General features: G+C 30.8%; 6 protein-coding genes across 8 annotated transcripts; 1 reads left to right on the top strand and 5 right to left on the bottom strand.

Annotated features, from left to right (window-relative positions):
• Window positions 1-3,008: 3,008 nt before the first annotated feature.
• LOC113872608 (heat stress transcription factor B-2a-like) lies at window positions 3,009-4,212 on the bottom strand. Its single transcript, XM_027510296.1, has 2 exons — window positions 3,825-4,212; window positions 3,009-3,745 (listed from the first exon to the last, which is right to left on the bottom strand). Exons 1-2 carry the CDS (start codon window positions 4,068-4,070, stop codon window positions 3,044-3,046), a joined length of 948 nt encoding a protein of 315 aa, XP_027366097.1. The 5' UTR covers window positions 4,071-4,212; the 3' UTR covers window positions 3,009-3,043.
• A 5,445-nt stretch (window positions 4,213-9,657) lies between these two features.
• LOC113873384 lies at window positions 9,658-11,422 on the bottom strand. The gene has a single exon (XM_027511482.1). It carries the CDS (start codon window positions 11,336-11,338, stop codon window positions 9,953-9,955), a length of 1,386 nt encoding a protein of 461 aa, XP_027367283.1. The 5' UTR covers window positions 11,339-11,422; the 3' UTR covers window positions 9,658-9,952.
• A 3,402-nt stretch (window positions 11,423-14,824) lies between these two features.
• Window positions 14,825-16,350, bottom strand: LOC113873626. The gene is made up of 3 exons (XM_027511828.1): window positions 16,119-16,350; window positions 15,647-15,729; window positions 14,825-15,188 (listed from the first exon to the last, which is right to left on the bottom strand). Exons 1-3 carry the CDS (start codon window positions 16,336-16,338, stop codon window positions 15,138-15,140), a joined length of 354 nt encoding a protein of 117 aa, XP_027367629.1. The 5' UTR covers window positions 16,339-16,350; the 3' UTR covers window positions 14,825-15,137.
• Window positions 16,351-17,531: 1,181 nt separating this feature from the next.
• Window positions 17,532-18,238, bottom strand: LOC113873308 (3-hexulose-6-phosphate isomerase). Its single transcript, XM_027511370.1, has one exon. The coding sequence runs from the start codon at window positions 18,187-18,189 to the stop codon at window positions 17,572-17,574; it is 618 nt and encodes a 205-aa protein (XP_027367171.1). The 5' UTR covers window positions 18,190-18,238; the 3' UTR covers window positions 17,532-17,571.
• Window positions 18,239-18,461: 223 nt separating this feature from the next.
• On the bottom strand, window positions 18,462-22,064 carry LOC113873039 (protein phosphatase inhibitor 2-like). Of its 3 annotated transcripts, none has more exons than XM_027510994.1 (5): window positions 21,936-22,064; window positions 20,519-20,594; window positions 20,215-20,327; window positions 19,662-19,841; window positions 18,462-19,116 (listed from the first exon to the last, which is right to left on the bottom strand). In XM_027510994.1, exons 2-5 carry the CDS (start codon window positions 20,521-20,523, stop codon window positions 18,971-18,973), a joined length of 444 nt encoding a protein of 147 aa, XP_027366795.1. In that variant the 5' UTR covers window positions 20,524-20,594; window positions 21,936-22,064; the 3' UTR covers window positions 18,462-18,970. The 3 variants fall into 3 exon arrangements, with proteins under 3 accessions (XP_027366795.1, XP_027366796.1, XP_027366797.1); XM_027510995.1 differs by having other exon boundaries at window positions 18,762-19,116; window positions 19,662-19,781; window positions 21,936-22,053; XM_027510996.1 differs by lacking the exon at window positions 21,936-22,064 and adding an exon at window positions 21,783-21,928 and having other exon boundaries at window positions 18,762-19,116; window positions 20,178-20,327.
• A 1,923-nt stretch (window positions 22,065-23,987) lies between these two features.
• LOC113871817 (E3 ubiquitin-protein ligase ATL6-like) lies at window positions 23,988-24,506 on the top strand. Its single transcript, XM_027508915.1, has one exon. The coding sequence runs from the start codon at window positions 23,988-23,990 to the stop codon at window positions 24,504-24,506; it is 519 nt and encodes a 172-aa protein (XP_027364716.1).
• Window positions 24,507-25,927: the final 1,421 nt, after the last annotated feature.

Genomic DNA, 25,927 nt, shown 5'->3' with positions numbered 1-25,927 from the left:
GTTCAGTCAGCCCTCGAGATAAAATTCTTCTCAACTTTTTTTCTTCATTCTTAACTCTCTCTCTCTCTCTCTTGTTTAAATTCTTAGCATTAATGTGGATTGAACAGTATATGTTGATACTGATTCAATAAAAAATAAATAAATTTATTTTTCATAGCCCATCCCTTATAGAATAAATTAAGTCCTATTATAAATAAAATAACATCTTTTCATCGTAAATGTCTGCAATCTTTTATTTTATATTTCTTTTCTTTTTTTTTACTTTTATCAGAGATTGATATATATTATTTAAAATAATATATGTATATAATTTTTTAATTATTTTCAAATACTTTATCAAGATTATTTTTTTTGTATAACAAGATTGTGAAGAAAATTACCTCATAAATATTTTTAATTCGAGTAAAATTATATTTTTCTCCTTTTTGAGTATAGATACCACTATATTCATTAGCATCTGAAATTAAGTTGAAATAATTGTTGCAAGTTCACTTACTTGTTCAATGATATACGTTTTGAATTATAAAACCATGATAACATTTATACCATTTATGAAATTAGTTGTTGTTTTAATGGTATAATTGATTTGGAGTGCAAGAGTCATATTCTGTTTGATATATGTTTAAAAAATAACTGTAGCAAATTACCCGAATAAAATTAATTTTTCCCAGCTTATTCTCAACACACATCATACCAAAACACAAACTGATTTTTTAAACGATTTATTTAAAACAAATTTATTAATAAATTTGATTTGTGATAGTGATGAATTTAATAGTGTATAAGGTTCAACAAATGCAGCTGCCGAAAAGCTTGATTGTCAATGCTAGGAAAAGAAAGAGTACCTTCAACATAGAGAGAAACCTTTGAACGTGAATGAAAATTTTGTCCTTATTCTGTTGAAATATCCACACTCTACACTGATTAAAGGTATGCTTTTGAAAAGAGTGTCTTCCGCTCTATGGAAATTTCAATCCAAACAAGATCCATTATGTGGGGTTTTATACTTTAAATCATTGGAGTGTTCTACCAAAGTGTTGCTAAACCAAGAAAGTTCCACTAACTTCGACCATGCTTTTTGTGATTTAGAAATGAGTGAAATCAATAGTATGATTTTGTTTGCCGTTGGAAAATTCTCCATATGATTTGGGTAAAATATTGTCTAGTTTTTGTTCAAATCATGATTTTGGAGTTAAAAATAAAGCTACAAGTCACGGTTTAATATCTTTTTGTAAGTTAAAAATAGTGACTCATTCATGGGTAAAATTAACTTGAACTTTCATATTTGACTTGTTATTTTGTGAAATCAGCACACTATTTAATATTTATTATTTTTGAATAATATTAAATTCTAAGTTAATAAATATTAATGTTTAGAGATTTGTTTGTATTTGTTAAAGTAACCGTTTCAATTAAAAATATAAGTCAAAAGTCAGATAAATTTTGAAAAATAAAAGCAAAGCCCAAAAGAAAAAAATGCAAATAAAGTAACCCATAAACCTAAGATAAATGAAACTTAAAAAGACAAATAAACTATTTAATTTCTATATGAAAAAGTTTTGGTATGTATTTAAATTTAAATTTTAATATTTTAATAATTAATTTTTTATATCCACTTTTATTTATTAAAATAACACTGTTACTTCAATTAAAAAACAATATAAAAATACATCTAAAACAATACATAAATTTTAGGTTAAATTTTATTTTTATTTTTCATGAACATATTCGTTTGCAAATTAGTTATTATACTTAAAAAGTATGTTTATATTCATTAAAAGGGTATATTATTAAATTTTAGTCATTGTTATTGTTATAAAAATTAATATTTGTTAAATTATATTTTTTAATAATATCATAATGATATGACTTAAAATAACAAAATATTAATATAAAAATTAGAATATAAATTTTTACGTATATAAATAAATATCAATTACAAAGATTAATACATACCTTAATTTAAATTTTATCTTTTCTCTAAACAAAATTATATTTAAACTTAATTTAATTAATTTCAAGTCAACTCTAACTTGCATTTTTCTCTATGTATAACTTTTTAAACTATAGTACTTTTAAGAGATATATTGAAGAGAAATGGTTTTAGATGTTTTTTCTTTATCATACTATACGACTTTTCGTGCACTAAATATTAAAATTTAATCTTGTTTATATTCTATATTTAATTTATTTTATAATTTTTAAATATAAAACTTTTATGTAAATTAATATAACAAAATATTTATTATTAATAATTATATATTTTTATAAAATTAAAATTAATTATAAAAGATATTTTAATATTTATTTAAATTTAATAATGGTTGTATAATGGGCTTTTTTATATAAAAAAACTATTGAAATATGCTATTTTGGAGAAAATTATAAAAAAATATATTTTTTTAAAAAATTTAGACAAAAATTGTTATTAACAGTTTTTAGGGTTTTAATTTTTTAAAAAATATTATTATTAAATTTTGATTTTAAATATTATTATTATTTTTTAAAAATCCTCATCAATAATTTTTAAATAATATATATAAAAAAGTAATCCTGTTTTAAAATGTCACAACAATTTGGATGCGAATCCATTGCGCAAATCCTTCGTAAGGATAACTAATTTCATATTTTCCATGCAATGTAAAATTAATAAAAAAAACTGGAGAAAAAAAATCAGAAAGGAGAAATTGTCTTTTATGGCCAAAAGAAGATCAAATTATAGAGAAATGGTAGCTGACACCAAGTATTGCCTTACATATATTTTTTATTTAGCTCACAGTGAAACAAAAAATATTATAAAACTAAATTATTATTTATATCTTACAAGGAAAATCTACATTCCAAGTCCAATATATGCCATTGACATTAAAAATAAATAAATAAAAGAGGATCAAAGAGAAAGATCAAAGGAGAAGGACGGGAAAGTATTGTTTTCTTCTAAGAAACTTCTTCGTAAAAAATGTCCCAAACGGTTAACGTCACACATTCGACACGTGCGTCTCCGTCCCTAACTTAACCTAACATGTTGCCTTACTCTTAAGAGTCAATTACACACTCTCTGATTCTCTCTATGGCAGTGATTCAGCCACGGCGTTCTTCCATTTTGGCTAAGTCTCTGGAAATCTAACTGTTCAGGTTTCACGTCCGCATGAAACGGCTGCAGGCTCAATACTGTATCATGTCTTTCCTCTCTCGATCGCTTTGTACCAATCGCCACCCCAAACAGCTTCGGGTTCATCTCCTCCGTCGCCCTCGCCGCCACATCCTCGCCGGAGAAATACTTCGCCGGCATAAAATGAAGCGTCTTCGCCGCCATGGAAACACACTCCCTATCTTGCACACTACCATCCACTTGAGCGTTTGCGAAATTCGACATTAGATTGAATATATTGTTGCAGAGCGATCTCATCTCCTCCAATTCCTTCGTCAACTGAAAGTTCTCCTTTCTCAGCCTCTCGTTCTCGTCCAACAGCTCCGCCGGCGCTCTCGACGTCGACGAGTTCGACGACATCACCTGCTCCTCCCCTGAGTTCGACGGCGACACGATCGGTTTCACCGTCCGAATCGCAGATAGCGGTCGTGGGGACGGAACCGCTAAGGTCGCAGTTGCTCCGGCATTCGAAGATGCCGTGGGCGACGTCGAGAGAATCTTCCGGCGCTGAATTTCACAAAGAAGCCGTTTCTCGCCTCTTCGGAAACACTCGTTCGAGAATTCCCACCGATCAGGCACAACTTTTCTGAATCCCTACAAAATCAAGCAAAATCAACAAAGAAAAAAAAAAAGAGAGAAAAAAAAAGAAAAAGAAATCCAGAGTGGAAATTACGTAAGTATTGAGTTGGCGAACGAAGCTAGAGAAATTGTTGTGCTTAAAATATTTAGGAAGCAAATCCCTGGCAAAAACGGTAGGGTTCCAGACGATGAAGGACGATCCAGCATCGTTCCAAGAAATTACGTCGTCAATTGTGTGATCGTCGACTAGCTGGTAGGTTTTGGTTAGAAACGGCGTCGGAATGGATCTTTGAGAGTCACCAGCCGTGGAGTCAGCGTTGTGTTCCACCGGCGGAGCCATGGAGTGGAAATGAAGTGTTTGCTATGGTTATATAGTTCTAGAAGGTTCACGTGTAAGTGGAAATATAAAGAGAATGATATGAGAAAGAAACAGAGAGAGTATAAAAGAAATTGAAAGAAAAGGAGAAGAAGAAACTATTACGTTACTTCTTTTTTCTCGCGAAACTTCCTTCCCATGTGGGGTTTGTTTACCACATTCAGTCATAACTTACGTTAATCAAGAAACTTCTACACTTCTTACTTTTTAAGACATCTTTTTTTTTTTTTTTAAAAAGGTAACTATGATTCAAATTTGTCTTTGTTTTTGGCATGAGAATTGAAAAATATCTGCTGTCTAGTGCATATCAAAGGGTTCACAACAAAGGAATATTAGTGTTTTTTTTTTAAATAAAAGATATTTTTTAATATATAATAATTTTATTACTTGATAATAAATATAGGTAAAATTTATTGAAACCCATTCTTGAGAGTTTAAAAACTTTTCTTACTAGTAAAATATCGGTAGTAAAAGAGATTAATAATTTAATTAAAAAAAATTTAATCCTTTTAATTTTTAAGATATTAAATGAATCATAACTCTTAATTTAAAAAAGATATAAAATATTATTGTAATAAGTATTATAAGTATATATTATTTTTTTATTGTGACATTGTTGAATACAACTATCCAATCCGAAAGAGTTAGAATAAAGTTCTCCTTGTAGTTGATTTCAATTTCAAGCAAGTTGACTGAATTGGTTATTAATTCATTCTTTTTCAGAAAAAAAGGGAAATAGAAAACAATAAATATATTTTTTAAAAATTATTTAAATGAATTAAAAAAATATATTGGGTGTTTAAAAGGCATGGTCAGTTTGACTTTGGAGCATTTTTGTTCACAACATTCGGCCCCTCATCGCGCTACTTTCTGAAAAGCAACACTAACTATCTCAAAAGTCTTCCAATTCATTTTTTTTAAATCCCCAAAATGCAACAATTTTTCACTGAATTTTTTTCAAATGCAATTTAAGAAAACTCTAAAACTAGTAATCATTTTGAAAAAATATATTTAGTTACTTTGTAAATTTGTAGGAGAGAGTTAAAGTTGATAATTACAAGTGTTAGGAGGAATTAAATTAGTAGGAAATTGAATGACAAGAAAATAGATTTATTAACTCCATATTTAGTTTAAATTGGTAAAATGATATAACTCAAAAGTTATCTAACAGGTTATGGAAGGAATTTTTGACCGATTTACATGGATAATTTGAAATATGCAGATGTTCCTTTTCTACAAGATTTAGATAATTTGAAATGGGAAGGTGTTTAAAATGACAAGGTGATTCTTATACATCCACATTAATTTAGAACTATTGCTTTCTCAAAATTAAAAATAAATGCACTATCTATTTCTCACTTTTCATAGCATCTCACCTTAAAGTATTGACATTAAAAAAAAAAAGTTTATGCAATGCTTTTATTAAATTAAACTCTAAGATCTTTTCCTATCACACCCGCGTAAAATTTAGTCCAAAAAAATATTAAAAGGAAATTCTAGAAGGAAAACAAAACCATAAGCAATCAAATTCTGTACCAAAAATGGATAGTTATCTCCTTTAATTCTAAAGGAACATAACCGTTCCTATCTTGTGCGTGACGGGATTTGAGAGGAGAAGTATCATTGTTGCGTGCAGAGGGAGTTTTTTTCTTACCAAATTAAGAACTGGAACTTATCTTGAAAACAAACTGATCACGAAAAATCTTTACATAATTTCAACTAGTGCATTTGTTATTACTCTTGATTATTTATTTCCATTTTTATTTTAAATATTAATTTCTTTCTTAATCAGTGTTATAATGATAAAATTTTTCAGATAGATACAGTTGGGTTTCGTGGTGTCAGAGATTCTATGCCCTTATCAAATGGAACTGTTCTTTAAAATGTATTTTTAAAATACGTGTATATATATATATATATAAAATAAGATATAAAAAATTAAAATTTACCGTATCACACACTAATTTCACAAAATAACTATCTTCTTTTGTGATCAGATGGGCCAACTCGCTGACATAGTTTCACATGTTACACAACTAGGATAACAACAAGACCACACAGTGCTACGTCTTGTCTAACACAGTAATGGAGAAATGAAGTTCCCATAAAATTTAAAAAAAAAAAGGAAATTAATCATCCAAATGTAAAAAAAAAGGTCAAATTAAAGCACCTCATAAATTAATTAAAACTTCATCTTGTTAATGCACTTTTAATTTTATTCCGAGAGATCAAAATCCAAACCTTTTTTTTATAATACCAATGATGCATGTGTTTTTATCAAACTGAAGTGACTTTGAGGTAACAGTTGTGACTAATAGTATACGATTAAGTAATAAAATAAGAATAGTTATAGAGCTGAAAAGGGAAACGAGCTTCTCTTTTTTTTTGTAATTTAAACACAATATATAGAAATTAATGATTTTTATTTTCATGATAACTCATTAATATTCTATATATCAACATGCTGTTCTCTCAAATCCAAGATGCTGATGCAATATGTTATAGATATTTAAGACAAATAAATCCAAAGACTGGAATACAGCAAAGACATGCACAAAGAGTTTGTCTATTAGATAAAAAAGTTTCTCTTATTCCAGAAACTGATGAATTTTTGCCAACATCCATAGGCCTGGGATTCTTCTAATCTAAACTCACCTCTTCGGTTTGGTCCCCCACATGCAAATCCATATTTGCTGCATCAGCGAGTGTTTTTGAGGCAACTCACTATGTTCTTATCCTCTTTGGAAGAATGTCAAGTAAGAAAAGCGAAGCATTGTAATTTTTACCTTAAGCTCGTTTTTCACACCCTTATAAATAATGTAATCATCTGCAAAATTAAGATGGACTTTCACATTCTTCTAAAATTTAATTTTAATTCACTGTAACAGTAACTTTTATATCATCACGTAATTTATATTACCAAATCATTAATAAACTTAATTATAATATATTTGATTTAATATTCATTTTTTAAATAATATGATTAAATGATAATGTAATATTTTAATTTTTAATGAAAATTTACATGGCATTTATTTTGAATGTTTTATAATGCGTATTCAATGGTTTGATTTACGATTTTGCAATATACTTAATGGATGATGCTATCCACGGGATAAAACAATAATAAATTAGACAGACAAAAACAAGATTATTGTTGTAGAAATATTTAAAGCTACCCAAAACCAAAGAAAAGGGGGCGCTATCACTTTGTAATGCACTAGCACACAAAATCAATATTATGATTGTAGAAAGATCTTGAAAAAATCGTAAAGTAAAACAGTCCAAAAATTAAATAAAAATATTATATACTTTACGTTGGTATATTTCATATTTAAGGCAGAATTTTTGTTAAAAAGGAGAGGGGTACATCAATACCTCTCTTTTTTGGGTCGAAGTAGATCAATACTTCATTGGTTTTCAAAATTAAAATATATATATAGCCACGTCAAAGATTTCAAGTTTCAAGGGCTAGAGGGCCAAAATTTAAACCCATGGGTTTTTCACTTTCTCTTAGCCACACACTTTGGTATGTTCTTTTTACAATTTGATTATATATATGTACATGTAGAAATTATATGAATAACATAACTCTTTTCCATATAACTTCAAGACTTGCACAACAGATTTCAAGGATTCTTGGTAAACTTAATATACCCAAGTGGAATATTTTTTCTTTTATACGGCGAATATATATTGATTCATCATTAATTTTTATTTATTATACATCATATTCACAGCTATTAATAATACATTAATACTTTATTGGCTTAATATGCACGAATTAGATATTGCACCTCCAGCGCCCCAGATCCATCATTAGGCCCAAGAGTGGGAGAGGGGAGGGAGAGGATGGAAACTTGCCATTAATTTCTTCTAACTAGATTTTTGCCAAATTTTACTTTATGTTGTGCCTAGGACAAAAATTTCATTCATCTGCTTAACAGAATTTGTCATTAAATAACCATGTCAACGAAGAAAGAGGAAGAGGGACTGTATAAACGAAACTTTTGACATTGGAACTTAATATAGTGGCAACACGCATACAACGTATATCTGAATGTTTGGATTTTCATTTCCATACCTCACATTCAAATACCAAATGCCTGATTTTGTTTATTAAAAAATGTCTATCTTATAATTCTATGAAAACCAGGTTTGCTCTTAAAAGCATATCAAAAAAAGAAAATATTTTGCACTGGTTGTGAATTTCATATTAAATTTCAGCATTCAGCTTTCAAACATTTTTCTTTTCACTATAAACATGCTCACATGCATAATGCGATAGTTAAACAAAGTTTAATAAGCTACCCATGTATTTATTGGAGTGTTTAGCTATTTTTGATTCTTGAAACAGACCCCTAAAATCAAACAAGATATATCAGTGAACACGGAAATTATCTTTCACAAATCCCTACTGTCCCCCCATTCCTGGGGCAACACACCAAAGATGCTCTACGCAATCAAGAACTTCTAAGAAAACACTATATATTGCACTGAAAAAACAAAAATGATTCTTGTGGCATGTGCTACATATCATATCTCCTATAGTGGTAAAGAACCAGAGTGGAGGCTGACACAAGCAATGCCACATATTAGTAACTATTCAAGAAAACTTATTTTTGTGCGCGCTACTCTATTAAAATAGCTCTCTAATGCCTTGAATTTAGAAGCAAGATCATTTGTAACATGACATGCACACTCCCAAAAATGTAACATGACATGCAAGACAACAGCAGTACATCATTTGTAACATGACATGCCCACTCCCAAAATGTGTATGCCATACCAAGAGCATGAACATATGATTAACTTAGTATGCGTACACAGGGTCAATAAGTATCACTTTTAGATCTTGAAACGCTTATTCAAAATAGCAGTTTTAATATTTTATTACCAGAATTCAATGCTCATTCATCATTTCAGTTTCACAGACAGGTGTTATGAACAGAAAGCATAATGCAAATTTACACAAAGGCAAAACTGTGATTTATTTCTTCATTTATTTAATACAAACCAAAACTAAATATTATGTCACTTACACTTTACATGTTCACATTGATACTTTAATGAACCACAATTATTCTATGAATTTATCATGCATGCACCAAATTAGAAGTACAACTAAAAACAAGTATAGATCTTGAAATACCTAACATTAATTGTAGGAGGATTATAATATTCTTTTAGTAAACAATGCCTGTACTTTGTTTCATTTTCATATACTGTTATTACGGAGAGAAAGAAAGAAAGCACTTGATGGTGCAGATATAACAATGATATACTAATGCTATAATTAGGCAAAAATAAAAAAATAACTGAAAGAATGTATGTATAAATGTTCCCAGCAAGTGAATAAATCACAGGCCTCAAAAAGAGTAAGACAACAAAAGGTCAAAAAGATGACAAACAAACACGAAACATTACAAAATTTACCAAAAGGAAAAGTACACAAACGGCTTATCCAGTATGCTAGAGCTAGACTTTCTTATTATACTGAATGATGTGTCAAGATGTTTTGGCTGTATATATACCTCTAATTTAGAAATTGCAACACATGTAAGTCTGCATGATATTTTGAAGGGAATGTGAAATTTCATACAACTTTAGCTTTTCTATAGTCAGTTTATTGTATATGATTCTTATGTCAAATAACTTCAACATCAACATACAACTCACAGCTATATTTGAAAATCTGAGGTTACCTAAACAATGATAGTGTCAACTAACCGGCAAAACTTCTGCTACAAGTCCAACACTCCTCTCAAAATTTTATAAAAGTATTCGTGTTGCAATAAAAGGCTCACTGAAAGGCCCAATAAAATCGTCCTCAGGAATACAAAGGCTCAAGAAACATATAGAATGCAATGGCGATGCAGCATAATGATCACTGAAGAGAATAGTGCCCAGAGGAAAGTTACCCACCAAGCCAAAAACAAAGCAACTTCCTTGAAGTAAGCAAAGCTGGGCAATAAATCACTTAACAACGGAAAATTTCCAAAGGATAGACCATCAATCTGAGACAAACCAAGGAAGAGAAGTACCAGCACAGGAGGGGCAAGGAATTGCAAAACCACAAGGCACAAGTAGTGATTATGCAGAAACATCTTTGCCCTACTATAATCCAAGTCAGGAACCTTGCTAGCATGAAGCCTTTGGTACCAAGACAGCAAAGCTTCATTCAGATACATTTGCAGGTTCGGCCTTAACGCCACAATCTGCAACAAACTTGATCCCAACAAGCACCAGCGCCTGAAGTTACCAAAATCAGAAGGCAAGAGCCCCACATTCCCCACCAATCTCTCTGCATCACCAAATCCACTCCTTGTCACACTACCTCCCTTACTGTTGCTACCATAGTTTGTGTTCACAAAAATCTCAGCCAGAGGGATAATCCACAACAAAGCCACAAAAATAACAAGCATTTGATTCACATACAGGATCACACGTGTAAACCACCCACAAGTTATCATTGACAAATTGCAACGAAGTTGATCAGTTCCAAGCCAAAAGGAACGCGCACTTCTAGAAGCAGGAATAAACAGAAAACCCGCAAGGCAACCCATCAATGCAGCTACGAAAACCCTCCAAAACCCATCAAAAGGTACCGCAAAACGAAAGTCCAAAACCAAGGAAACACCCTCAGGAACAAGCAAAAGCCCTAAGAAAAGCCCCAAAACCTCAAAAACAATACTCAATTGCTTCTCAGACCTCCTGGACGCGGATCTCTCAAACGTGACCTTAACAAGCAGGTTTCCCCACGTGTAAAGACTCAAAATTGATAACAGAATCGGAACGAAAACACCGTTGGAGAAGAACCCACGATTCTGCGTCGAATCCAAGAAGTAGTGAAGCAAGAGAGAAGAAAGGGCCGCAAAGGAGAGAGTGAAAGCGACACAGTACTGATCGATGAAGAGACGAGATTGAAGGTGAGCATAGTCGAGCTTGAGTCTGAAGATCTGAGCATTGTTTTCATCAAAATCCTTAGGCTTGTTCCTCTTTTTGAGTTCAGAAGCAGTTTTGGAAGACAGGGGTTGGTAACCGTCGATGCCGGGGCGGCGAATGGCGGCTCTTAGGCCATTGGTTTGGGGTTGGGAATCGGGGTGGATGTAGGTTTGGAGGCCGTAGAGGAAGAGGATTGGGATTTTGAAGAAGGCGAAGGTGAAGGCAATGATGAGGGAAAGTGACGTGTGGAGCAATGGGTTCTTGTAGAACAGCACCAAATGGAGCATCTTCGTTGTTGCTGTTTAGGTACAGTGGTGTCGCTCCCAACCCGAAGTTGAAGTTTCTCTGTTACAGAGGTAGATCAGAACAGATGATATGGAGTTTAAATTGTAGGTTCTGTTTCTTAAATCCGACAACATTTTCAAGTTTCGAGTTTATTAATATATTTACTGTTTGTTCCTTACGGATTTATTCTCTATTTAGGGAGTGAGTACATTTACTACATTTTGGTTACAAAATTTACATTTTTTTATATTACAATATTATAAACTAAAATTAAGTTGTTTATTATAAACTACGCTGATTAAGAAGTTTAAGCTTTTATGTTATGATCTAATAATACATTACTTAGATTGTTAAATAAGAATCTTACTTATGTATCTTAAAATATTTAGTTACAGACATAATAAATAAATAAATAAATATTTTTATAAATTACACTTGAGATATTAGATATTTTAGTATATTTTAATTATTTTTTTACCTTTTTTTATGAACAATTTTTTTACCTTTAATTTATTAATAAACATTTTTAGGATATTTATTATCATTTCCTATTGACTATTAATGTTAATATGTAAAAATAAACTATTCACCAAAAATAAGATATTGTAGTTTTAGTTTTGAATATGATATCCTTTTAAATATTTTATAATAATTATGAAATATAATTAATTTTTTAAAAATCACGATAAATTTTCTACAGTTATCCTTAAAACTATTAAAATCTAGTGTTTTGCTCTCTTTTTATTTAATAAACTATATTGTCTCTATTAATAATGTTTTATAAAAAATAATTAATTCGAAAAGAATTTGTAAAATATATGATAAGAAGGACTATTACAAACTACTCAAAATAATTTTTTATAATTAAATACAATAAAATTTATTGTACGCCTAAAGGGTAAAAAAAAACATATAATCAGATATTATTTAAATTTTATTAAAATTTAATATCTAAAAAAAATAAATCAAATTGTACAATCTGAATAAAAAAATATTAAATATAAGTTTATTATGGGTTTTTAAAAACTCATTAGATAATCGTTAATTGTATTGTTTTACAATGTTATCCAAACAAAAAGTTCTAATAACAATAGTGAGATTTAAATTTATGATTACACATAGGTCAATTTAAACCCCTCACCATGAATTAGTATCTTAATCGAGCATTTAATTCAGTTTAAATTATTTGCACGGGAGAAATTTTGATATATCCATGTTCATTCATTTAATGCAATAGATAGTATGCATTTTCTTAAATAAAAAAATGTAATATTAATTGTAATTTTATTAATTTTAATTAAAATTTATAATCAGTTTAGTAATGGATTTTTATTTTTTAATAAAAATTATTAAATAGATTATTTAAAATATTCATTAATATTTAGAAAAAAAAATACTTAGTTAATTACTAAACATGTACATATTCCATGACTGATAGAAAGTGCATTACTGTACCCAGTTGACATGACATTATCTTTCCTCCAAAGTTGTTTAAAAGAATTTTTATGAAATATGGTTGAGATTGTAAATATGTTATTTAGTTGTTTATTTTAAACACGATGGATAATTAAGATTTATAATTAAATTTTAAAACTTTTTAACATGACTTCTATTACAATACTATTTTTCTTTTATTTTTGTAAATGTGTATGATATTTAAATATTACGTAGAGATAATAATATGTTTAAAAACATAATGATTAATGTTATGTTAACTTTTTTCAAAGGATGGATAAATAGAAATCAAATTTTACTTAAAAAGTATAAAAACAAAAAGATAAAAAGGTGATAGTATATTATTTCTATTGGTTGATTCTAGTTCTAGGTCATGATGGTGCAAGTGAAAGCCATATTTTAAGATTTTGGATCAGATTTGCCAATTTAACCAGAAAACTAATGAATTCGTTAGATGTTCAGTTCATTTAACCTAAAAGCATAGATAATTTCAAATTTAGTAAAAGCTAATCAACAACCAATCGAATTAGTCTACAATGACGATGAAGACTTAGTTAAGTTTATTTTTTATTCTTTTAACTTTTTTTAATATGCTATTAAATTAAAATTGTTTCTGATGACAGATAAAGACATAATATTAAAATATTGAAGTCTATAATCTACTACTATTATTATTACATAGCCTCGTGTTATTAATTTTAAAATTTACATGATACATAAGACTATCTCATATTAATTTCAAATTTTATTTAACTTAATTGTTAATAATTTATTATAAAATCCCGCTAATTAAGCGGCGGTAATATACAACGCCAGTAATGCAACAATTTATTTGAATAATTTTTTAGCATACATTAATATTTATTTTTAAATACCACCGAGTAATTCCGACATCAAACGAAAATGTTGCACATATCCATCACAAATTACAAATACTTTAAATAATTATTTAAGGGTAATTAATTTTACGATCCCTCAACAATATAAGATTTTTTATTATTTTAAATTGTTTAAACAATTTGTTTACTTGATCCCTTTAAATATCTCTTTTTTTTATTTTCTTATTTTAGAGAAATTAAGAAAGAATTAACGATATTTATAAAAATTAACTGAAAAAGTCATAATATTCAGAAGAATCAAAATAAATAATTAAAATATTTTTAAAAATCAAATGAAAGATAAAAACTACAAGAGAGATATTTAATAAAAAATACATTATCAAAAATTATTTAGAAAGTTAAGAAAAAAAACTACAAGATCTTTAAACATCAAAAACTGAATTACGCCCATTTTTCCAATAACACAGACTTTTGTAAGATATATAAAAATGGAAAACGATAGTGAGAGATAAAAGAGAGACGAACAAAATAGAAGAAAGAATACATGATACGACATAATAATGAGTAAATAAACGCATAAAAGCGACATAAAGATGATGTACACCAATGTATAAAAAATAAAAATGAAGAAAAAATAGAATAGAAAATCACCGAATGGGAGAAAAAGGCTTGACGTGAAGGAGCAATTAATGATGCAGAGTTGGTGGCGGGTAGCGTCGCATGGAATTTTCCAAATGAAGAGAAGAACAGTAACATACGTTGGACTACCCACCTTGGATTTGAAAGGATTAACCCACCAACCACCTCATCATACAGAAGATTACAACCCTTTCTCTCTATTTTATCCTATTCCTCCTGCAACCTACTATACATTGATTGACATTTGTAAATATCCATCATGTCATGTATGCAACTACCAAAATATCACAACTGTTACTTTATCTGCTCTTCTGTCTCTAATATTCGTAAGATCTCACCTAGAACTTGCATAAAATCTCTTCCCCATAATCCCTAAGAAAATTGTATGCAACAATTTAACGCCCAAAAATAAAATAATATACCAAGCAAAGATTAGCTAGCTAGGTGGATGCATAACGGACATTGATGTGTTTAATATCTTATTGTCGAAATAACACATTTGTCCAAATTCTTGCTCTTATTGTGATGTGCACGCACATGCAAGCTTCTTCCTAAAAGTGAAAACCATTAAATAATAACACCAACCAAGTATAATTACGGAGTACCAAAAGAATAGACATAGATAGAGCTCAAAAAAGTTAAAAGAAAATAAGTGACTAGATTTTGCTGCAATACATGATAATTGTCGAGAAATTAAACTAACAAAACTAAAAACCAGAGATAGAGAGAGAGAGAGAGAAAGAGACGGTGAAAGAATTTCTAATAAAAGGAAAAAGAAAAGAAAAGAAAATCCATGAATTTTTTTTTGCAGGCAGGTTCTCATACCCTAATTAAACATTATTTCTCTGTTCTTTTATCATCCTCTCCTTCAACGCAAGCAAGCAGCACTTTCCCTTTCACTTTCTATTTGTACGACGGCCTGTGGAATCATACGCAAATTACCAGTTACTTCCTACATGCATTATATACACATGGCAACTTAATAGTGATCTTTGGATAACATGCTTTATTCGGATTGGTTAGGAAAAACATTTATTCAAAATTGTATAGTATGAATTCAATTAATAATTGAAATTTTTTTTTGTTACTATAAGCTATTTTTTTAAATGTAAAATAAATAATGTGTGATTATTATCCAATGTTTGCACCGTTTTTTTCCTTCCAAACACCTCACTCCAAAATATCGTGGTGGTCGTGTTAAGTAGTGAATTAAATAAAATCTATAAAGGCAACAAATACGGAGAGAGCAAACAAAACGTGCATTAAAGCCCCCACATTCTGTGTGACGAGGCAGACTCATTTGCATCCGTCCGATCACGATCGAACGGTAAGAAAGACATGCAAGGTTGTTCGGATTCGGAATCTTGAAAAACTCACCTGCTCCGGTGGTGAATTCTGGAGCTGAGATGATCTCCCTCTAGTTCTTCTGCTTCCCGTTCTAGCCCTTTGACCCATGGAATCTGTCACACGAAAATAATAATTAATTGAATGAAAGCAATGTAAAGTACGTAGATATTTGTGATTGTGATGAGGAATATAATAAAGAAGCAAAAGGAAGATCCCCAACATAAATCAAACACTTTATCTGTAAATATCTAAAGGTATATTCCATTCCATCTATTATTTTTTTTCTCGAATCACGATGCCCCTCCCATTTACGCGCTGTTTCGTCAAAACCTGTCGTACTCACTTGAGCGGCAGCGCCACCTTTGAGTGAGACCGGTCAAATAGTACTACAAAAAATATCAGAAATGTGCACGGCTGCACGCCCCCAAACGCTGTCTTATTATCTTAACTTCGTAACTGACTCCAACAAACAGAAAAAGAGAGAGAGAGAGAGGTAGCGTACCTGAGGGTGGATGTTTCTTGAGTCTACGGATGGGTTTGGAGTCCAAAGTAGATTCGGAGGTGTCGGGGAGGTGGCGATCAAGGCGGAGAGGGGTGTGGCGGTGGAGCATTGTGCGGACGAAGGAGGCTTCCATGGTGTTGAGGAAGTGGAGGTGCTTCTCGTCGGTCCAAACCGACGTCGTTTCGGTTTGGGGGACGTGCAGCGTGGATTCCATTTCCATGGAGAGAAAGTGTTTAGTGTGTGGGAGTGAGGTGAAAGGAAGATTGAAGAGAAGAGAGTGGTAAAAAGAAACGAGATGAGATGGATAGGAATATGGGATATGGTACGGTATGGTATACTCGCTTTATTGGCTGGCCACCTGTTTTGTTCATATTTAAACCAAAATATCATGATACTTTCTTAAACCTCATCCAATTAATCATCTACCAATACATACGCTAACTAATAACCAAACAACCACGCCTTCAAGCACTAAACTCGTTTCCATTTTTCACACATTATTTTCATTTTAAGTCGTATTTATGTTTTTAATATAATATTTTTTATTTATTTTTTAACGTGTGCCTCATGAGTATTAGATAAACTTTGTTTCAGCGTTGGATTATGTATAAATCATCTTAATTGTTTGAGTTAGTTTTAGGCCAATACTTCTTTTATTCTTAATGTCAACACCAGAGACTCGTATTAATAATAATAATAAAAAAAAAAACTCGTTTTTCTGTTTATCCAGTTGCGGCGTTTAAGACATACTATTATTCTCGCAATTACGCACCGAATTGCAGACTCGTGAATCAGGATTATGGTTATAATTATAGTGCACTGGTTTGACCAAAAATATTATTTAAAAGATTAATTTTTTTTAGATTGAATAAATGATTTTCTAAAATTAAACGATTAAAAATTATAAGATACTTTAAATTGATTGCGTAATAAATACGATTTTTTTTCAATTTAAGAGAAAGCCAACAAATAACACTAAGATAGCAATTAAGTAATAAAAATGTTATTGAAATGAAGATCTAACTGCCACCAATCCTATAGCTTGCAAGCCTTACATGAAGGAGAGATAAAAAATCAAGATTTTGATATTAGTTTATTTATTTATTAAATTAATATTTTTTGTATTTATTCAATAATAACGTGATGCTTTATTATTCACTGTTAGTTTATAATAAAATACAACAATGCTTCGATATATTTAAACTATAAAATAACAAAATATATAACACCCGATCGCCATCTTAAATAATTAATTAAAAATTAAACAATACTCTAACTAAACAATAACCATCACCATACTCCACATGATTTTTGGCAAAAGTTTATATAATAATCTCTGTACGTATTTTCAAATTACAAAATATATGTAAATATCATTATTTTCCTAGAACCAGAACACACAGCGATCATGATATGAGAAATCTCGCAGCAAGATCGAACGGCTGATATAATTTTATTCAAGATTAGTGTGGCGAGATCGAACGGCTTCAGCACTCTCACCCAAGGCTTCCCCCAACTTGTAAACAACCATCTCAAACAGAATGAACAGCGCTCCTTCATACACACTTCCCATCGGAAGCAACGGCCGAGATTTCACATCCCCTGCTGCGTCCTTATCATCGGCCATAGTCTGCGCTGCCACGTAAGCCACGGCGTTTGCGTGCTTCACGCACGACCCAGTCTCGGGCTGGGCAGTCAGGAGTAGCACCCTTCCGCCGTGGGAGCGCGCCACCGCGCATATAGCGTCGACGGTGGAGAAACCGCCGGGACCGGCGGAGGCGATGAGGAGGTCGCCGGCGCCGATGGGGGGAGTGGTCATGTCGAAGACGAGGTGGGATGAGAGGCCCAGATGGGCGAGGCGCATGCAGAGGGCCTTGAGCATGAGGCCCTCACGGCCCACGCCGTAAAGGAAAACGCGGCCGTTTTGAGAGGCAACGGTGCCGAGCTCGCTTACCAAGAGGTCCAGTGGGGGAGGGAATGGGTGGGTGGGCTTCGAGAATATTGAGGCTATTTGGTTGCAGCTTTCTGTGGCCATTGAAGCCATTTCTTGGGAGTTACAATTAGAAGCCATCCCTCTCTTTCACTAGTCACACTTCACACACTGAATGTGCTTTTGGCTCTTTTATATGCAAGTCTTCCATTCTATCCATGTCCGTGGGCCAGAAAAAATTGAAAATTCTCCTACGCTACAATTTATTATTTATCCTTTTTTTTTATTGGATTAATCCGCGGTCGCTGAGCTAGAATTTCCAAACTAAATGCGTGGATAATTTGGCAACTTAAAAAAAAGTTTCCCCAACACATGTGCGTTACTTAAATATTTCAATACGGTAATAACACTACATTAATACAAAGTTTTTATTATAATAATGGCCCCACTCCACAATGGAACATTGTATTACCACAGTATCAGATTGGTGCCAAGCTGTCACACCCAAAGACAACAGGTGAAACGTCAGCAAGCAAAATCAATGCAATTTCATCCAAGCATCATTCCAACCTAAATTACTTAGAAGCCAAGTTCGGAGTGTTACGTCTACGACATTATCACACAAATAATCTTATCATCAGAATGTTCTGTTGCTTGCCAAATGAATCTCATTTGGCATATTACTAGAGTCTAAATGGGTAATCCAAGTTCAGATGAACATACTGGATGGAAAAGTAGAAGATATTTACACACAAAAGACACAACGAATACAGAATCGTTGTTATTCCTGCCCACTAAATAAAACCAGAGTAGGTTTTATTTGTTGATCACGTCAGAAGCATTTAGTTAGAGGCATTGAATGGAAGATATCTTTCTTCTCTGTGTCTATCTCCTGCATGTCGCACCCGTTGGACAAGATGAGTCACTTCTTCTCCCTCACGGTAAGCCCAGCTTTATTATCCTCGTCACTGCCATCCTCTAGAAGAGAAGCCTTCTGTCGCAGCTCTTTGACTTTGAGGAATTCATCATAGTGGACCCTTCTGTGCTCTTTAAAACTCACTCTCCTTTCTGCTCAAAATTCAAATAATATTCCCAACCAAGGAAAACAAATTTTGGGTCAGAATAAAATACTAATCTACCGGTAGAGAAAATTTAATCCAGACTCATGATGGGTATACCCAAGAATAGAGAATGAGAAACAATTGCCCACTCAGTTATCCGTGAGGGTCAAAGATGCTTGATCTGTCCTAACCTAACTTACTCCAAGACAGAATCTACTTGTTTAATATTGATGAACTCACTGCACAAGCATTTCTTGTAGCTGTCTTACTCTTACATAACGAATTTAAACCAATTCCTTTTTTTTACACTGGAATCTCAATAAATGTCAGGTCAAAATTAAATAGGTTGACTCCTCCACCTTATCGCACCTAATTTATACCAATTAAGGTAATAATGTTAATAAAAAATTTAAATTATTTGTATCACAAATTGATCATCAACACCAAAATTCTCACGAATAAGCAAAAGAAGGCATAAGCAGTAATCGTTGCAGTAAAAATAAAAAAGGTAATGATCATAGTTAAAAACGTCAAATGAAGATCCAATATTACCATCATCATCTTGTTTCATTTCTTCTGACTCATCCTCAGATGATGTCCAGCCGTCAGATTGCATAGTTCCTTTTCTGCTACAAGAAGCCGCATTATCAAAAGCACTCCGCTCAGCATTTTCTGAGCGGTTTTTATCATCAATACATTTGTCAAAATCTCCTCGTATGGCTGATGGAGAACCTAAAAGATCAGGCTATTCAGATTAAAAGTAGCAGCACATAAAGTGACTTCTAATCTAGAGCTGAAAAACAGGCTGGAGAATAAAACTGCAAACAAGGATCTTCATCAAATTCCATAACAGAGAATTGAACTAAACCATTGTATTTTTTAACATTTATAAACCAAACCAAGTGGAAGACAAACGAAGGTTTAGAATTTAGTACCTACTACAAGAAGAATAAATGTATCATTAGAGTTCAAGGTAGCAAAATATCTCTTTTTTCCTGCTAGTATTATTTCTAAGGAAAGCTACATCTATACAAGCATACTTGTTCTGATATGTGCAAGAAAGTTTACAAGGATATAGGTAGTTTAACTGATCTTCTTTACATACTGTCATCATCAATCATAGGATGATATGGAGTCTTAGGTTCGGTAATTTTTTGCCTCACGGGTTTGTTTGCTTCAATTTCTCCAATGTTAGCCTCATCCCATTTTACACGTCCCCTGCAATGTGAAAACAAAGGAAAGACTGATTATATTAAGATTTGTCAGCTCATCTCAGAGGAACAGGTTTCTCAATGTGATATACAATATAAAATAATCTGGAACATTCAACTTTCTGTCAATCAATTTAAATAATTTTCTTTTCCCAACTCAACTAAGCAAACTAATAAAAAGCAGACTGCTGGTATTACTTCATTTTGGCAGTTGGAAGTGCTCTTTGCTAGTATTACTTGGGTATGCAGAGCTATCCTCAAGTGGCTAGGTCAGCTGGGAAAAATAACAGGTTTATGTATTAGTCCTTGAGCTTCCATAACAAAAATTATGAAAGAAAAAAGAAAGAAAAGAAAGAGAAACAATAAAGGAGAGAGCAAGCAAAATCAATGAAGAAACAAACATTCAAAACTTAAAGAATGTCAAAGCAATTATAAATATACAAGTCAAGTGAGAATTTGATGCAGCAGCAAATAGAATACACAAGAAAACCAAGCATTCCACACACAAAAAGAAACCCAGTCATATCAACTAGCAATCATAGATTTTCTTTTTGGTACATACTAACATTTGTAATTACTTAAATAGAATAAGGAAGTGCAAATGCATATCAAGAAGAACAATGCAAATTATATCAAATGCATTATAAATAAGAGAAAGGATAAAGCTTAATGCACTGCCAGATAACATTAAAAAATGATTACAAATAAAAGGTTGAGTTTTCATTCCAGTTCCACTCCATCAATCTCTCCTTCTCGAAACTTTGGGGGTCATAAGATGGAATGGGACGAAATCAATTTATTATAATCTCCTTAATGGAATGAAAACGGTATACCATTTCATTTTCATCACAAGATATAAACAATGGTATGGTAATATTTCTTTTACTACGTACCATTCCATCTCATCCTTATTCACTCCATTCCACCCAACATTATGCATACACTTTTTTATGAGCCTAAAATTCTATTATACTCATCGTACAAAGTAAAACTGAAACTCCTAATCACCGTCAACTAATAGATATTGCAACTATAAAAGGAAAGTCCAAAACTTAGATCTCCAACAAATTATTCGAAATCTGTGAAACACAATTGGAAATCTTCAAAAATTAACCACAGATCTTACTAAAACATTAACAAAAGAATGGAATTAGACATCATAATCCATGCTGACAAAAAATAAAGAGCAACTTCATTACACGGTTAGAGATGCAAACATGAGAATTTAAAGTCAAATCTGGAAGTAGAATAAACAACTAAACCCGTTCAAGCATATGAATCAATGCCATTTCCATTTACAGGACAGGTAACGATAAATCCAAAAGCATGATTCAAGCGAACTTCTTAATCAAATAACAAACGTGAAATTTCATTCTATAAACGGTAAACTTATTAGCCACCAATCAACGTATTTGGTTGTTAATTGAGTCCTCTTAACAGGAAAACGACGTGGCGATAAAACTTGTGATAAATTTGACAGTCAAATTGAAAGCACAGCCCGCAGCCACCGTCTAAAATGAAAAGGGCAAAAACTGACGTTCCGTTTTTCTCGGGAAACAAACGACTACAGGAATTGAAAAATGAAAAAAGTCGAGAGAGAGAGAGTGAGTTGTACCTTGGAATCGAACTGCGGTGAGCAATTGCACACTCTAATAAAAGTATAAAACGGTTGTTACCAGAAAAGAAAGTGTCGAGTTGTATTTTGTAGCATTCGATTTCTTCAACTCTTGAGGGCGAAAACTTCAGCAAACATCCACCCAACTTGAACAAATAATGGATTTAATATTTAATATTAATCTTTGACTATTATTTCATTATCAAACACTCATAATGATTTATGTAAGACCTTTCTTCCTAAATAACATTATTCAACAATTATTCATGAGCTACATTTATCTAGATCGAATTTTATATCAATAACTTATTTCTTAATTTTTAAATATACTTTAAATTGAAAAGCCATCTAATTTGAAAAAATTAAAAAATAAATTAATTTTTTCTTGAAAGAAAAAAAATAGTCTGAAATAATTATATTAAAAATATTGTTGTCATGTTTTTTAAATGCATCATTATTCTAAGATCCTTAATTGAACAACTTTTTAAGCCAGTTGTTTTTTTTCTTATAAATGAAAAACATTTTGTGATTCTTCAACTTTTTTAATTATATTATAAAAAATATTGTTGCCAAATACTTTACTTTTAAGGTTTCTTTACAGTCTTTAAATGGAAAACAAATCCTTTTTAATCTGTTCTTATATTATAAATTGGAGTTCTGATTTTTGAATAATAGCGTTCTTAAAAATTATTTTTTATTTATAATTTTTTTTCATTTCAACTCTTATTACTTTATTTTCATTTTAATTTAATTTAAATTTTGATACACTGTGACTGTGTCAATAAAATTGACATGTCTTAATTTTAATAACTTTTTATATATTTTTTTCAATTTAAGAGTCTTATTTTTTAATTTATCATCATTCTTTAATGTAATAAAACTTTTATCATTAAAAACATTATTTTTAATTTAGTTTTATTATTAATATTTACTAATTTAAAAATACTCTTATAATTAACATTCGTCTAGAACTTTATCATATAAATAAAGTGCAAGTGCAGTTTTTTAAGTGTTATTGCTATTGTTTATTAATTAAAATTAAAATTTTATTTTAATAATATAATTATTTTATTTAAAATAAATATTTTATTAAAATAAAATTTTAATTTTAATTATATATATATATATAGAAATAAGATGTTCTTACACTAGTATAACTTTAAAAAATTTTATATAAAATCTAAACCTTTTATTTAATTTACATTTAATATGTTATATAATTTTATACAAATGAAAAAAACTAGCTTTAAATGTACGTTGCTATCTATCCTGAGCCGATAATAATAAGTGAACCTAAGGTATATATGGAATCATTGGAATATGTTTATTTTCTTTTCATTATTAGATTTAGAATTTTGATAGGATATATTTTTAAAAAAAAATTCAAACTTGATTTATTAGAATGGGATTAAGTCAATTTTATTTATAGATAAAATATGTTAATTTTAACATTATGTATGGCTAAATCATATAATTAATAAAATACAAAATTATTTAACACAATTTGATTTATGTAGGCATTCGTTAACTTACTTTGCATTAACAGTTATTTAAAAACAACCATATCAACAAGCCTCTTATTATTATTTTTTTCTATGTGATATCCCATATAACACAATTAAAAAGAAACGGTGTTTTTTTATCTATATCATTCCACGACTTCATTACATGTACATATTCATTTTCTTACCTTCAGTTTTCTGTCACTAATTAGCAGAAATCCCTTACCATCTCAACAAGACAGCCAATTTTTTTTTGTGTCAGCATTGACAGAAATAAACACCTGTCAAAGGCAATAAATTTCCGCAAAAACTAAACGCGTTATCAAGTTTGCTATTCTCTTAAAACCTCATAGCTTTGTGATATGTTAAGAATGTGATAAAAAAAAAATTAAAGTTTATTTTCAAATAAAAAACTATCTAATTAAATACATCCATATTATTCCTTTCTCCTAAAACCTCATTTAAAAAATTTAATTTTATATGCAGAAATATAATTTTTATTTTATAAAAAAAGGCACCCATAACCTTGCGTCCTTTGCCAAAACCAAGAATGGTTGACCCCGAACACTTCAACATTTACCCAATTCTCTTCTTTACGGTGTTTTCTTTGGGTGACGGCAAGGCACAGACAGCACAACCTTTACCCTCTCCGACTCTCTGGGATTACTCTTCCATTATCGTGGTAGTGGTAGCCTTCATTTTAGCGTTCTTGTTGGTGGCAGTGTTTTCAATTTTCCTCCATCGCTGTCTTCAGTCACACCTTACCGAAAGGACATGCACATGTTCGCATGGTAACATTCCCCCTGAAATACTTAGCACTTTCCCCATCTTCTCTCACTCTTCCCTCAACCACCTCAGAAGAGAACTAGAAGAAACCCTTCAATGCGCTATTTGCCTCAACGATTTCACTTTTCACGACACCCTCCGTCTTCTCCCTCATTGCAACCATGTCTTTCACCCTCCCTGCATCGATGCTTGGCTCTCTTCTCATGCCACATGTCCTGTTTGCCGCGCCAATCTCCTTCGCCCCCGCACCATGTTGTTATCCAGTGACCGCCGAGGAGGGTGAGAAAGAGGTGCGTGAAAGGTGGAAAATTTTGAGGTCAATCTCGATGGGGATGTGAGGATAGCGAAGGGAGTAGCAGAGGAAAGAGGAACAGCGTTAGCGTTGGGATAAAACAATGAAATTATTGTTGTTTGTTTGGGTTATTAAGGTGTTGAGATTTGAGTTTTTTCGAAGCTCTGTGGATGAATGAAGCAACGATGAAGATTGAGTTCGAAGAGAAGTGTTTTATTCACCACCTTACCAAGTTCATTTTCACCGGTCACAAACGAGGGATTCACAGTTGTAAGTATTCCACCCTTCTATATTGTTGTAACTTTTCATTTTATCGTTTAAAATATTCTTTGTTTTCAACGCGTTCAATTTGCAAGTTATATACTCCCAGGGTGGTTTTTTTTAAATATAAATGATTTATTTATTACGATGAATAATACGTTTTAAAAATAAATTATCAATTTTCATACATTAAATAAATATATTTATTAATATAAATAATAGATGAGTATATTATTAACCCAAATATCATATCACGTAAGAGTATAAAAATTAATAATTAACAATTTGAAAATATATTTATTTTTTATAATTAAGATAAACAAATTATTTTATTTTTTGTATATAAAAATGAAGGAATAGTATTTATGGACTAAATATTAAACAAAATAAAGTATTAAATTTTAAAACATATAAAGCAACATTTTTTTCATTGGTATGCACCATCCCCACGATAACTTCTCTCAATCAATATAGTTCTCCATTGCAACAATTTAATTCATGATACATAAATATTTTTTTGCTTTTAAACAAAAAATACTAATTATATTATTTTATATCCAAAGATATCGCACTCAACATATAAAGCATATACAGATAAAGTAAACATAAAATAAAATGAAGTAATATAACAAATAAATTGTAAGTAAATTTCCAAAAAAATTAGAATCAATGTTTTTTTATTTAAATAAAAATTAAATTAAAATGAGCTTAAATAATACCAAAAAAATTTAAATTTAAAATTAATATTGGACTGTAGCAAATTCACCTAAGCCCGTGAAAATCAATTTGTGTAATTAATTATTTACATAACAATTTTTTTTTTTTTAAATAATGGCATGCAAAGTTTGCTTGCACTTACCATTTCTACATTTTCAGCTATTAAGATGATTCAAAAGACTTAAAAAATGGCTATCACTCTCACACACACTGCAAAAGTTTTCTTTATTTTTTTAAAAAAATTAATTTAAATATACTAAAAGTGTAGTTTTTACATTATCACCTAATTTTAAATTATGATATGAATACGTTTTTTTAAATTTTTGTATTAATTAACATACAATTTGTATCTAATTATATATTTTAATTAATTGACCGTATAAAATGAATATTGAATAGAAATATATCAATAGTTTTTATCATATAGGCTAGCT

This window comes from Abrus precatorius, unplaced genomic scaffold (genome assembly GCF_003935025.1).
Source record: "Abrus precatorius isolate BTA unplaced genomic scaffold, Abrus_2018 Scaffold7, whole genome shotgun sequence".
NCBI classification, from domain to species: domain Eukaryota; kingdom Viridiplantae; phylum Streptophyta; class Magnoliopsida; order Fabales; family Fabaceae; genus Abrus; species Abrus precatorius.
This window is presented reverse-complemented; position numbering and strand designations above follow the sequence as displayed.

Coding starts and splice junctions, on each gene's coding strand:
- LOC113871817 (XM_027508915.1), top strand. CDS start 23,988: ATGGTTGACCCCGAACACTTCAACATTTACCCAATTCTCTTCTTTACG.
- LOC113873308 (XM_027511370.1), bottom strand. CDS start 18,189: ATGGCTTCTAATTGTAACTCCCAAGAAATGGCTTCAATGGCCACAGAA.
- LOC113873384 (XM_027511482.1), bottom strand. CDS start 11,338: ATGCTCCATTTGGTGCTGTTCTACAAGAACCCATTGCTCCACACGTCA.
- LOC113873039 (XM_027510994.1), bottom strand. Junction 19,842..20,214: donor TCCTATGATTGATGATGACA/GTATGTAAAGAA, acceptor CTGATCTTTTAG/GTTCTCCATCAGCCATACGA. Junction 19,117..19,661: donor AATGAAACAAGATGATGATG/GTAATATTGGAT, acceptor AATTTTGAGCAG/AAAGGAGAGTGAGTTTTAAA.
- LOC113873626 (XM_027511828.1), bottom strand. CDS start 16,338: ATGGAAATGGAATCCACGCTGCACGTCCCCCAAACCGAAACGACGTCG. Junction 15,730..16,118: donor CAAGAAACATCCACCCTCAG/GTACGCTACCTC, acceptor TTCGTGTGACAG/ATTCCATGGGTCAAAGGGCT. Junction 15,189..15,646: donor AGAATTCACCACCGGAGCAG/GTGAGTTTTTCA, acceptor ATGATTCCACAG/GCCGTCGTACAAATAGAAAG.
- LOC113872608 (XM_027510296.1), bottom strand. CDS start 4,070: ATGGCTCCGCCGGTGGAACACAACGCTGACTCCACGGCTGGTGACTCT. Junction 3,746..3,824: donor TTCGCCAACTCAATACTTAC/GTAATTTCCACT, acceptor TTGATTTTGTAG/GGATTCAGAAAAGTTGTGCC.